The sequence below is a fragment of the Mus caroli genome, chromosome 7 (genome assembly GCF_900094665.2).
Source record: "Mus caroli chromosome 7, CAROLI_EIJ_v1.1, whole genome shotgun sequence".
NCBI lineage: Eukaryota > Metazoa > Chordata > Mammalia > Rodentia > Muridae > Mus > Mus caroli.
The window spans coordinates 143,913,796-143,925,289 of record NC_034576.1 but is presented as its reverse complement, the minus strand read 5'-3'; the positions used below and the strand labels follow the sequence as shown (position 1 = coordinate 143,925,289).

General features: G+C 50.7%; 1 protein-coding gene across 1 annotated transcript in view; it reads right to left on the bottom strand.

Annotated features, from left to right (window-relative positions):
* Positions 1-225: 225 nt before the first annotated feature.
* Positions 226-11,494, bottom strand: part of Muc2 (mucin 2, oligomeric mucus/gel-forming) — a 28,945-nt gene continuing 17,676 nt past the window's right edge. Inside the window, exons 29-48 of the mRNA XM_021167099.1 lie at positions 10,815-11,255; positions 9,978-10,250; positions 9,098-9,369; positions 8,659-8,833; positions 7,940-8,187; positions 7,147-7,330; positions 6,597-6,813; positions 5,641-5,819; positions 5,376-5,445; positions 5,147-5,244; positions 4,988-5,019; positions 3,399-3,576; positions 3,000-3,104; positions 2,756-2,796; positions 2,516-2,638; positions 2,146-2,244; positions 1,426-1,554; positions 1,191-1,230; positions 735-861; positions 226-604 (exon numbers count right to left, since the gene is read on the bottom strand). Coding sequence (XP_021022758.1) covers positions 382-604; positions 735-861; positions 1,191-1,230; positions 1,426-1,554; positions 2,146-2,244; positions 2,516-2,638; positions 2,756-2,796; positions 3,000-3,104; positions 3,399-3,576; positions 4,988-5,019; positions 5,147-5,244; positions 5,376-5,445; positions 5,641-5,819; positions 6,597-6,813; positions 7,147-7,330; positions 7,940-8,187; positions 8,659-8,833; positions 9,098-9,369; positions 9,978-10,250; positions 10,815-11,255 — 3,254 coding nt within the window. The 3' untranslated portion in view covers positions 226-381. The remainder of the gene's footprint in view (positions 605-734; positions 862-1,190; positions 1,231-1,425; positions 1,555-2,145; positions 2,245-2,515; positions 2,639-2,755; positions 2,797-2,999; positions 3,105-3,398; positions 3,577-4,987; positions 5,020-5,146; positions 5,245-5,375; positions 5,446-5,640; positions 5,820-6,596; positions 6,814-7,146; positions 7,331-7,939; positions 8,188-8,658; positions 8,834-9,097; positions 9,370-9,977; positions 10,251-10,814; positions 11,256-11,494) is intronic.

Sequence of the window (11,494 nt, the reverse complement as noted above, 5' to 3'; positions counted from 1 at the left end):
GGGCCTTCACTCAGCCAGTGCTCTGAACAGACAGAGCCAGGAGCCCAAGGGAAAGTAATACAGATGGCAGAGTCACATAGTGGCTGGTGTGCAAAAAACAGTGGCTGGACCCCCGGGATCCCTAAGGACCCTTTCCAAACTATCTGGTCCCACCCAATTCTCAGAAGCTATCCACATAGTGGCCAGCTAAGATTCTTGAAGAACCAACTTAAATCACAACACCAGAGTGGCTATGCCTGAGTTTATTATCGGAAAGCAAAGAATGGAACAGAAACTCCGAAAATAAATATGTGCAGAGAAGAAGCCAAGCCAGGAGTGGAGAAGGTCAGAGAGTCAGCAGAATGGTTCAAGATGTGAAGGAATGTGCACGGTACAACCCATTCACTTCCTTCCTAGAAAACGGGAGCTAGAACGCCTGGCGCGGACTTGCTGGGCCTGTGGAAGCCCACAGACAGTGTCCTGGCACAGACAGCTCTCGATGTGTGTGTAGGTATGGCTCATCTCACTGCCATCTGGGCATTCCAGGGTAACGCTTCGGACACTGGTCCTCTCCTCCTTGCAGCAAGAGCACCTGTGATCCAGACCCTGGACCTGGGCAGAGTACCTGGAGACAAGAAGGGCAGAATGAGTGCCAGCCTCCCTGTGAACAGCATCAGAGTCCTCCCTCCTTGAGGCCTGTCCTTGAGCTCCTCCACCCGTCCCCCACCATCTCACACTTGTAGCCTGGCACTCACATGGCAAAAGTCCCACAGGACCCAAAACAGTAGTTCATGGAGATGTTCTTGGTGCAGCCATTGTAGGAAATCTCCTTCATGACGGAGACAGCAGAGCAAGGGACTCTGGTCTGGTTTTGAGGAATGCCTGTGGGGGGAAAAATGACTCTAGCTAGCTAGCTCCCTTTGCCCTACCCCTCTCTCTCCCCTTCCCCTCCCTCTCCTTCTCTGGTGCCGTTTCTTCTCCCTTCTCCGAGCATGTCTCTAGCCCTTAACTGAGTCCTACTTTCCTTTGAGGAACTGAGTCCCAACATGCAGCTGGGCTCCACCCAGCCTCTCCCTGGAAGGAGACTCAGATTCCTATACATCCGCATGAGTGTAGGAGACACAGTCCTGAAGCATCCTGTCCTGCATCTTCCCCCTCAAGGCTCTGAGTAAAACTCACCCATCACCCAACGTTTCCCTAGCCGTACTCACATGTCTTACAGCAGCCATTAGGCATGTATGTGATGGAGCCCTGAAGAGAAAGGGGAGTAAGAAAGGAGTCCAGAGCACCCCCAGCAAGTGAGTGCCCCTTCTTGTCATGGGGTGCATAAGGGCTGTCCTACAGGAGGGTGTGGAACAAGCTTCCTGGAAACCAGGTAGCTGGTGCATCAGGGTTCCCTGCTCCTGGCAGTGCATACATGGACAGGGCCATAGGGGTCCCACTCACTGAAACACAATCACTTGGGTTGAAGTCGGGGCAGGTGATGTTGGAGACCGAGGAGATGAGCTGGTTGTTGATTTTCATGCAGCTGAAGAAGGTGCACTTGTTGCTGGGGTTTTTGTGTATCTCCCCAGGCTGTGGACGCAACAGAATGAGGATGAGCAGGTGTACACCAGAGGCCAGCCCAGGAAGACCTGGGAGGCAAAGCTCCACAGAAGGGAGATCCAGAGTCACTGGGCAAGTGACATCCGTTACAGTCTTGGAGATAGCTGCTGTGGTTACATAACACAGAAATCTCTAACCTGGGTCTGACTTGTGAACTAGAAAGTGACTATGAATGGGGGAAATGATCTTTGAAAAGCTCAAGAAAATAATCTGGATATGAGGTCACCCTACATGAAGGAGGTCCTAGCTCCAGGAATGAGTATCCTTATAAGAGACAGAAGAGGAGGCATAGGCTCAGATAGAAGGACACTATGACATCAGAGGTGATTCAAACACAAACCAAAATTGGCTAGAGCCCAAAGAAGAGGCAGGAAGGACTCCTCACAGCTTCTGCCAGCCTTGATCTTACACTTCAGAGCTCCAGAAGTGGAGCAACCATATATGTTGCTTTTAGCCATCCAAATATGCTATGTGGGATCTAGGATGACTCAAGCCTGAAGTCATCCTAGCCTTGCCCTCAGTGGCTGCCTAGCTTGTGAGTGGAGCCAGGAGTGCACACACCTTCAGAATAATGTACTGCTGTTCGGGCCCCTCGATGATGCAATGGGTCTGCTGGCACTTCTTGCAACATTCCCCAGGGACGTCCACAAGCTCAAAGCCCTGTGAACACAGGAGAAGATGAGGCTGAGATCAAAGACTTGTCCCTGCACCCAACCAGACTGTGGAATCGGTAGAATGCCTCACCCAGGGGGAGGCTGTGTATGAACAAGTGCCATGGTGAGAGTAGATACAGGCCCAGTTTGGTAAGAGAGGTTTAAAAAAACTTGAAGGCAAATCATGGAAATGAACATGAACCCATGTGTCTCTTAGAAGATGGGAAGAGGGTAAACTGAGGCAGGCAGTGGGAGAAAAGGGGAGGAGCCACACTTACAGAGCTGCAGGAGATGTTACAGGGCACATGGGTACAGGAGATGACGTTGAGCTGGGTGCTGTTGTCCAAGATGTTGGTACATACACAGTCCTGGCACTTGTTGGAATACACTGGAGATCCAGGCTTTTGGGAAAAGGCAGAAGTAAGGAAGCTGCACGCACCATCATGCATGCATTACTCCATCTTCAGACAAGGGCAACGCCACCCATCCTCCCTGTCCCCTCCCAGCTCAGAACTCACCTGGTATTCAGCATTCTGGTGCACACACACACCCTTGGGCACTTGGAAGAAAGAGTAGGGAAAGCCATCAGAGGTTATCCTGAGCCTCAGCCTGGCATATACACCTGAGCAGATGCTCAGGGCTGATGGGTACACAGCCATAGCCATGACAAAGAAGCCCAAGGAGAGCATGTTCCCTCCATTGGACCTTTGTTCACAGCCTGCCCCGCCCATGACCTTCCCTTACCCCGCTGGCCTCACTTACCACAGGAATAAACTGGACAGCATTTCCCGGGCACAATCTCGGTCTTCACTTCGAATCCCAACAAACATGTGGGGCGTTCAGCTTTGCATCGTTTGGTGTCACACTCTGAAGGCAGAGTAGGAGTGTGGTGACCAGGATGGATCCCACAGGTAGAGAACCCCTCCCCCATTGTACAGCATGGGTCCAGGCCTCTGTAGAGCCTACCAGGACCAGGTCCTGCAACAGGGACTCTTGATCTGATCCAGAAGCCACTACCATCACCTCTCGAGTGAGCAGAACCTGAGCTCACCAACGAGGAAGTGGCAGACAGCCTAAGCCTCAGTGGGCATGTTTGACTACACTAGGAACATGAGTCCCAGTGGTCTGAGAAAGAGTCCCGTGCCCTGGGGGTGGCCTTACTACATGAGGTGATGTTGCAGCACTTGTCATCTGGGTTGGTCTCCACAACGAGGTAGGTGCCATCCTCCTCACATGTGGTCTGGCTGCCACCAGAACATTTCTTTGGTTGGCACACAATGCCACTTCCACCCTCCCGGCAAACACAGTCCTTGCAGTCAAACTCAAAGTGCTCTCCAAACTGCAAAGAGGAAAAATTAGATAAGCACCAGGCTATCCATGTGGTCAGGCAGGGAGAAAATGGCTGGACCAGATAACCAGGTGAGAAAGTGAGCTTTCTCAAGTGAGAAAGCTGTATCTCTCATCACCTCTGAGCTCATAGGGCAGGTTCAGGGACAGACCAGCAACTGTTTATTCAAGGGCACTGATATCACACAGATGTGACCTGCTCACCAGTCCCCACCAGTATCTGCCTGGGATGCAGCAGATTGCCTATTGAAGGTATTTCTATTGAGCTAAAGAGTCCACCAATGCCTGTGAGCACATATGGGAATCAACACTGAAGTAGCCAATGTGCTATCTCATATTTAGACAGAGTATTATATGACTGGTGGGTAGATGGGTGGATACATGAATGGATAGTCTCATGGATGGGTGGATGATTGGATAGATAGAAGGATAGATGGATGGATGTTGGATTGGTGGTTGGTTGCATGGATAATAGTAGTTGGATGGTTAGATGGATGAATAGATGATAGATGAGTGGGTGGTGGGGGAAGGGATGGATATATGATGGGTAGGCTTTTGGATGGGTAGATGATGGATAGATGGCTGGATGGGTGGATGATGGATGGATGGATGGAGAGTGGGTAAGTGGATGAATGAACAAGAGATAGATAAGATACATGGATGATAGATGAGATAGTTAGATGGATGAATAACAGATGAGTAGATGGAGGATGAATGGTTCATGTGGGTGGGTGGGTGGGTGGATCGATGGGTGTAGAATAGGTGGGTGAATGATGAATAAATGAATGGCTGAGTGGAGGGTGGATGGATGAAGGATAGATTAATGGGTGAATGGAGGATTTATGGACAGATGGATAATGGATGGGTAATTGAATGGATATATAATGCATACATAATTGGATGTATGAGCAGATGTATGACTTGAGTGGATATACGGATAGATGTGAGTGGGTGGGTGGGTAGATGGGTGTTGGGTGCATAGTAGATGGAGAGATGAAAGATAAATGAGTGGTGGGTAGGTGATTACCTGATAGGTAATGGATAGGTATACAGGAGCATAGTTTGGATGGATGGATGGATGGATGGATGGATGGATGGATGGATGAGTATTGGATAGATTGATGAGTGGTCAGATTAAAAATGGATAGGCAAGTGGATGGATGGGTGGATGGATAAATAGATGATAATACATTGTTAATTGTATTGATAGATGACTGGACAATGAATTGACGGAGAGAAGCACCAATGAGCAGGAGGATGAGTGGAGGAATATCACCTACTAGGACTTACATGGCTCATGACTCAGTCCTTGGGCCTCCCAGGCTGTCATATCACTCCTCCCTACTCATTCCCCAAAGCTCAGGATTTTAGGGAGAATTCTCCTAGCTCAAGGGGGAACCTACCTCTCTGGGCACATTGTCAGGTCCCACACATCCTAGAAAGAGAGGAAACAAACTCTGTCAACACCGTCATGACATTCTAGGGAACTAGGATCAGCCTCCTAGCCTTGCCTCTATGTACACAGAAGAAACAGGAGTGGGGTGATGGAGGTAGGGGCATACCACATGTCTTCACACAGACGTCATAGCCGGGGGCAAACTTTGTGGTGCCTTCAGGACAGAAGCAGCCTTCCACCAAGAGCGTGGAATTCTGAGAGGAGCTAGAACGGCAAGACACATGCTCAGAAGGAAGGAGTGACAGACTCTGGGACACAGCTCTGGGAAGAGAGCTAAAACTGGCTGGGATGTGTGAACAGGACTAGGAACCAGCAGGAATCTTCGGGCAGCATACCTGGACTGGCAGGTGGGTTCTTCTTCAGGGCCACAGGCCTGATACTGCTTGTGAGATGGACACTTCACAGCTGTGGGGGAGGGACAAGAATAAGGAAGGTCACATCAAGGAAGCCTGTCCCTCCCTGTAGTGACAGAGCTACCCAGCCCTTCTCACTCAGGACTTCAGCCCATGGCAGCAGAGAATGGGTAACTGCCCAGTACCCTTGCCTGACCCATAGGCCCCAGCACAGTGCAGTCAGTGGGAAAGGATGAGAGGCACTTACAGCAGACTCCCTGGGTGTGGTTCCGCCAGTCAATGCAGACACCTTCCTTGGCACAGAGGGTGGCATAGGCCTGTACACTGGCACACTCCATATTAGAGCCAGGCACATAGCAGCTATCAAACAGGCAAGCTTCGTAGTAGTGCTTGGGAGGCACGAAGGTGTGGCACTGGGAGAATAGGCTATGCAGGAAGAGATGGGTCACATTGTGGTCAGCACCAAAGCCTCTCCACATGCTCTCCCAGGCTCCCCTCCCCCCGCCCTACTGGACCCTATTCAGAGGCGACTTCCAAAGACACACTATGGTTAACAGCTGCAGAAGGCAGGAAGGGCTGGCCTCTAGGAAAGGAAGGACATGTGACTGTTTTGTCACACATGTAGAGATGTACTATGCACACCTCAATGATCACTAGTTCCCTTCCAACAATCCTGGCAGAGCCTCACCTAGCTTTGACCTCACCCTAACATCTCCAGGGACAGGGAACATCCTCCTGTGGCTCCGAGATTTAGGAGTCCCTGACCTGTGTCCAATCCCAAACCTGCCTTCCCGAGATGCTGCTTTCTGGTCAGTTAATCTATAGCTCAGTGAGCCTGCACCTAGCCAGGAGGTGAGAAATGTCTGAGAGCAAAGAAGGGGTATGGAGTGTCAGAGAATAGTTAGGGACTGGGGAGACAGAATCCAAGTCCTGTGACCCAACACCCATCCACAGCGACATAACCTCGGATCTTCCAGACCCACACAGAGGCTGCTCTTCGCCTACTTGGTAGACAGCAGGGGCAGTAGAGATAAGACCTCAAAAAACTGATTTGGTTTGGTTTGGTTTGGTTTGGTTTGGTTTGGTTTGGTTTGGTTTGGTTTGGTTTGGTTTGGTTTGGTTTGGGTTTTTTGAGACAGTATTTCATTAGCCTAGGCTTGCCCTGACCCTCTTGCCTCTACTTCTCCACTTCCCACAGGTCACCTGTCCATGATGAGGTGGCAGACAGGAGACACAGTGCAGTTATTAAGCGAAAGCCCTGGTGTCGTGGTGGCCGGACGCTTGGTGGTGAGGCCTTTGTGGGGACAGTGTGGCTTGGAGGGGTCATTCACCAACCACTCGTCAGCAGCAATTTCACAGTCAGAGATGATCTTCCCACTGGGCAGGATACAGTCATCTGCAGTATTGTTGGTGCAGGTTCCTGTGTGCAGAGAAGCCACCTATCAGGCCAGCATCAAGCCCTGGCACTTCTCCAGTCCAGGCTCTGTGTGTCCCACTGGTTGGACACAGAAAGCAAAGCCAAGGCCAAGGCAACATCTGCTGCCTTCTTACAGGGACCAAACACAAGACAGTGCCACAGTGACTGTCCACAGAGGAAAGATAACCTTCATCTGGGCGACTGACAGGGGCTCACACCCAGTCTTGCCCTCCCGGGGTGACAGGGGCTCACACCCAGCCTTGCCCTCCCTGGGCGACAGGGGCTCACACCCAGTCTTGCCCTCCAAGGAAAGAGGTGCCAGGAGTGGGGACTCACCACACTGGCCCTTTGTGTTGTTGCCAAATAGTTTGTAGGGCAGCCGGATGGAGAAAGAGAGGCCATTGTAGGAGATCTTGGCTTCCAGCCTGGAGATGTTCACCACAATGTTGATGCCAGACTCGTATACCTCCAGCCCATACTTCTTGTAGGGCAAAGCCACTAACTGCTTGTTCACCTGTACCTGTAGTCAACATGTCTGAGTCAAGGAAGGCCCCTGAGACAGGAGCTAAAGCCTGCCACCTGTTCAGAGTATTGCCCCGCTCTGCCCTGTCCCTCTATAGACCTCTCTGGAAGCCATGGAGCTGATCAGGAAGGCAAGGTTGCACCTTGGGATAGAACCAGTGATATCTCCACTTCTATCTGAAAAGGGGAGATTTTCCTGTCCCTCCATCTTTCTCTTCCCTTCTTGTTTCCTTTCTACCATACTGACCTTTGTCCCAGCTCATCCCACAAGAGCCCAAGAAGACTCTTCCAGAGACTTTGAGGCTCCATGAGAGGGTCAGGGCTCCTCAGCTGTTTCCATAAACATCACCAATGACCCCAGTGGATAGAGAAGACAGCTAAACACAGTCACTTCCTATTCACCCATCCTCAGAGAGGGAGTTTCTGTGCTCATGTAGAGAGCTCATGAGAAGAGCTGACAGGACCCTAAGGAGCCACAACAACATGCCATGGCTCCAGTCTGGTCCAATGGATGTGCAGCCTAGTCCTAGTCCTCTGTTGCCGGTGGCCCACAGTCTAAGGCCATTACAGACACACTGTGGATGCCCAGCCAGTTCCAGCCACATACCTGCACCTCAATGGGCATCATGCTCACAGTCTTGATCTGCACTTCCTGGGTCTCATGGCGCACAATAAGTGTGCGGGGGCAGGACACCTTGTCATTGGCATCACAGTGGTAGTTGTCAATGTAGACCCCAAAGTTGTCCACTGTGGGGGTAATCTCCTCCACCAGCACATAGGTACAGTTACCCTGGTAACTGTAGTAGAGCCCATCAAAGGTGACAAAGTGTGGGTCCCCCCAGCCAGTGCAGTAGCCTGTGGGAAAAGTTCCATAAATTGACATCACTGAGCCAGAACCACTGGAATCAAGTCATTGTCAGGATTCAAGGGATAGGCTATAAAAAACTATCAATAATTAAAGAAGTCTTAAAAAACCCAGTCCCTAGGTTGAGCCACTAATGACATCCAAGCTGGAGCAGATCTTCCAAAAGCATCTTCCCATTTGGTCCAGAGATCTCCTTCTGCAGAGTGAGTCCTTGCTTTAAAGCCAGGTCAATCCCATCCTCAGAAGCATCCTTGCTCTGAAACATGCCTTGCTCCACCAGGCAAGGCTTTTACCTGCCCAGGCTCCTACTCAGAAACATAAAGGGTGTTGGGAAATACCTAAGACTATGTGCCTAGCCTTCAGCAGGTGCTTAACAATTAAGGTCTCTCCCCAAGAGGCTGCCCTTGCAACCACCAATACAAAGAAGAAAGGTGGATCCCCCAGATAGCTAAAGGCCTTACAGTCACATTCCCAGTGCCAGCAGCAGTTATCAGCATCAGGAACACGCACAGGTTTGAGGCCATTGGCACAGGTGGGCATGGGTGGGGGATCGCACTTCAGCGGCACAATCTCCACTACATTGTCATGATTGCAAATAGCCATAGTACAGTTACACAGCCACCAGGTCTCATTCACCTGCAGGAGAGATCGTGTGGAACAATCAACATGCAGCTTAACTTAGCTTCCCCAGTCTACACAGGAGGACACACACAGTCTACACCCAGGTTACTCTCAGAGCTGGGGCTGAGGGCAACTAAGATTAGGACATGGAAAGGCAGGGTATGGTAAAAAAAAAAAAAGAGAGAGAGAGGACAACAGAACCTGTGCCCATGATGTTTTGGGAAACATTAACCCCACTATTCAGTGCTATGGTAACAAAACCACATACTGCCCACTGACCTGTCTGGGAGGATCAAAATCTGGGCACCCAGAGGGGGTGGTTTTGGTTGGTGTGCTGAGTGTCGACTTGGGCGATGTGGATTGGGGTGTAGAGGGTGTAGACTTTGAAGATGTGGTAGATGGTGTGGTCGTCTGGGAGAGTGTTGGTGTTGAGGGTGTAGGGGTTGAGGGAGTAGATGGACAGGACCAATTGAAGAACTGGAGATGACAGTCCAGAGAGCAGTTTACATAGAAACAGGTGCCCCCATGGGTACTGTTGTAGACCAGTTCACCTACAAGGGAAGAGAAAGACACAGTCTTTACGCTATCTAGAAACAGAGCTGGCCACTAGAACACACTGATAGACGCCCATGGAGGTCATGGGGAGGGATTCAGTATATTGGGGGAGGGACCTGAGGGGAGATAACTAGGGTTAGGTGAGGTATGACAGTGATCCCCCTAGCATAGTATTAGTGGCATTCGAAGAAAAGAGAGACCCAAAGCCAGCACATTTGTGCCATTTCACCACCTGGTACCTGTTTTGATGCAGATGAAGAACTCATCAGATTCCAGGGCCATATTCCTGTACTTCCTAGTCTCCAGAACTGCCAGCTAAACATCCCTCTATTATTTATAAACCATCTGGCCTCAAGTGTTTTGTTACAACAGAAAATGGACTAAGCCCCACCTCTACTTGTTCTCCAAGCCTTGGAAGAGCTCTGACTTCTGGTTTATGTTCGGAACAATGTGAAGCTGGCCACAAAAGCCTACCTATGACCAACCTCCAGCCTTCACCCTCCTAATCAAGCTTCAAGTGGGGGTCTGACCCTGGATCTACCCACTGGTAAGAGCAGGGACAAGCCTCAGCTTGGTGAACATTAAACATGAACACCATGAATACCTGGGCCGTAGAACATCTCATCCAAAACACAGCAGGTAACCATGGTTTCAGTGTGGGTCCAGACAGTGCTGGGAGAGGTGATTGGGGAAGCCGAAGAGACTGTCCCCCAAGACGAGGTCCTGGTGGTCTCCAAAGTAGTTGGTGTGGTTGATGAGGGTCTTGTCTGAGTGGTAGTTTCCGTTGGAACAGTGAAGGATGTAGGGGTAGATGTGGAGGGTGGTCTTGTGGTAGGTGAAGTTGGCCCTGTTGTGGTCTTTGAGGAGGTGGGCATGCCTGTAAGAAGAGTTCCATGTGGGCTGATGGCACTGATCATCTCAGGTACCACAGAGCTCTACCTGCAGACCCCACCACTATAAGATAACAGTTAGGTCAAGAAGCCATGGCGAGGTGTCAAAGCTTTATACCCACTCACCAGGATTTGATGTCACCATGCACACTGTGTGACTATCATACTGGACACTGGACATCTGCCAGTGCTAGGCTAGCTACCCTCCAAGACCTCTTGTGCCATGCCCAGACAAGAGTGTCTTACACCAGCCCCAACCCTATATAGCCTAGGACTTCCCTGGGAGAGCTTTACCCATGGAGTTCCATCAGTGTTGGACTATAAAATCTATACTATCTACAATTCATCAATCTCAGGGATCTGGCTCAATAGGCAGAGAAGGCCACCTAGGCTGCCTCAAACCTGCTAGGGGACTGGTCTCACTGAGCAAGAACAGGGTCGTGAAGCACAAAGTGCTGACCCCAAGCTTAGGTCTTGAGACCACAAAGCTTCCCTTGCAAAGAGCTCTCCAAAGAGTGGAGGGATAGGGGTGACTTCACACATCTGCTTACCTGAAGATGTGGTAGGTCCTGGTGTTGAACCTGGAGGTGAAGAGGGAGTGCTGCCCGCTGATGAAGTGACGAATGGTGATGTTGTTCCAGGGGATGATGCTGTGCTAGATGTTGCTGTGGTTACAGGGGTGCTTGAAAGGGTGGTAGACTCCGTGGGAGGGGAAGGAGTGGACTGAGAGGTCACAGGCATCGAGGATTCAGTTGGAGGTTTAGAAGAGGTTGATCCTGTAGTAGGTACTGTGTTTGTAGGGGTGGAGGTCTCTTTGACTGTGGTGGTGGGTGTTGTAGGTGGAGTCACTGTGGTAGTAGGGGAAGGGCTTGGGGTCTGGATAGTGGTAGATTTGGGAGTGGAAGTCTCAATGATGGGTGTTGGGGTACTGGCCTCTGTTGTAGATGTTAAAGATGAGGTATGTGTGGTGGTGGGTGTTGGGGTTGGGGTCCCTGAAGTGGTGGGAGATGAACTTGGGGTCTGGGTAGTGGTAGATCTGGGAGTGAAGGTCTCTGTTCCTGTAGATGTTGGGGTTGTGGTCTGTGTGGTAGTAGATGTTGAGATTGAGGTCCCTGTAGTGGTGGGTGTTGAGGTTGGAGTCACTGTAGTTGTAGGGGTTGGACTTGGTGTCTGGGTAGTGGTAGATGTAGGAGTGGAGGTCTCTGTTCCTGTAGGTGTTGGGGTTGTGGTC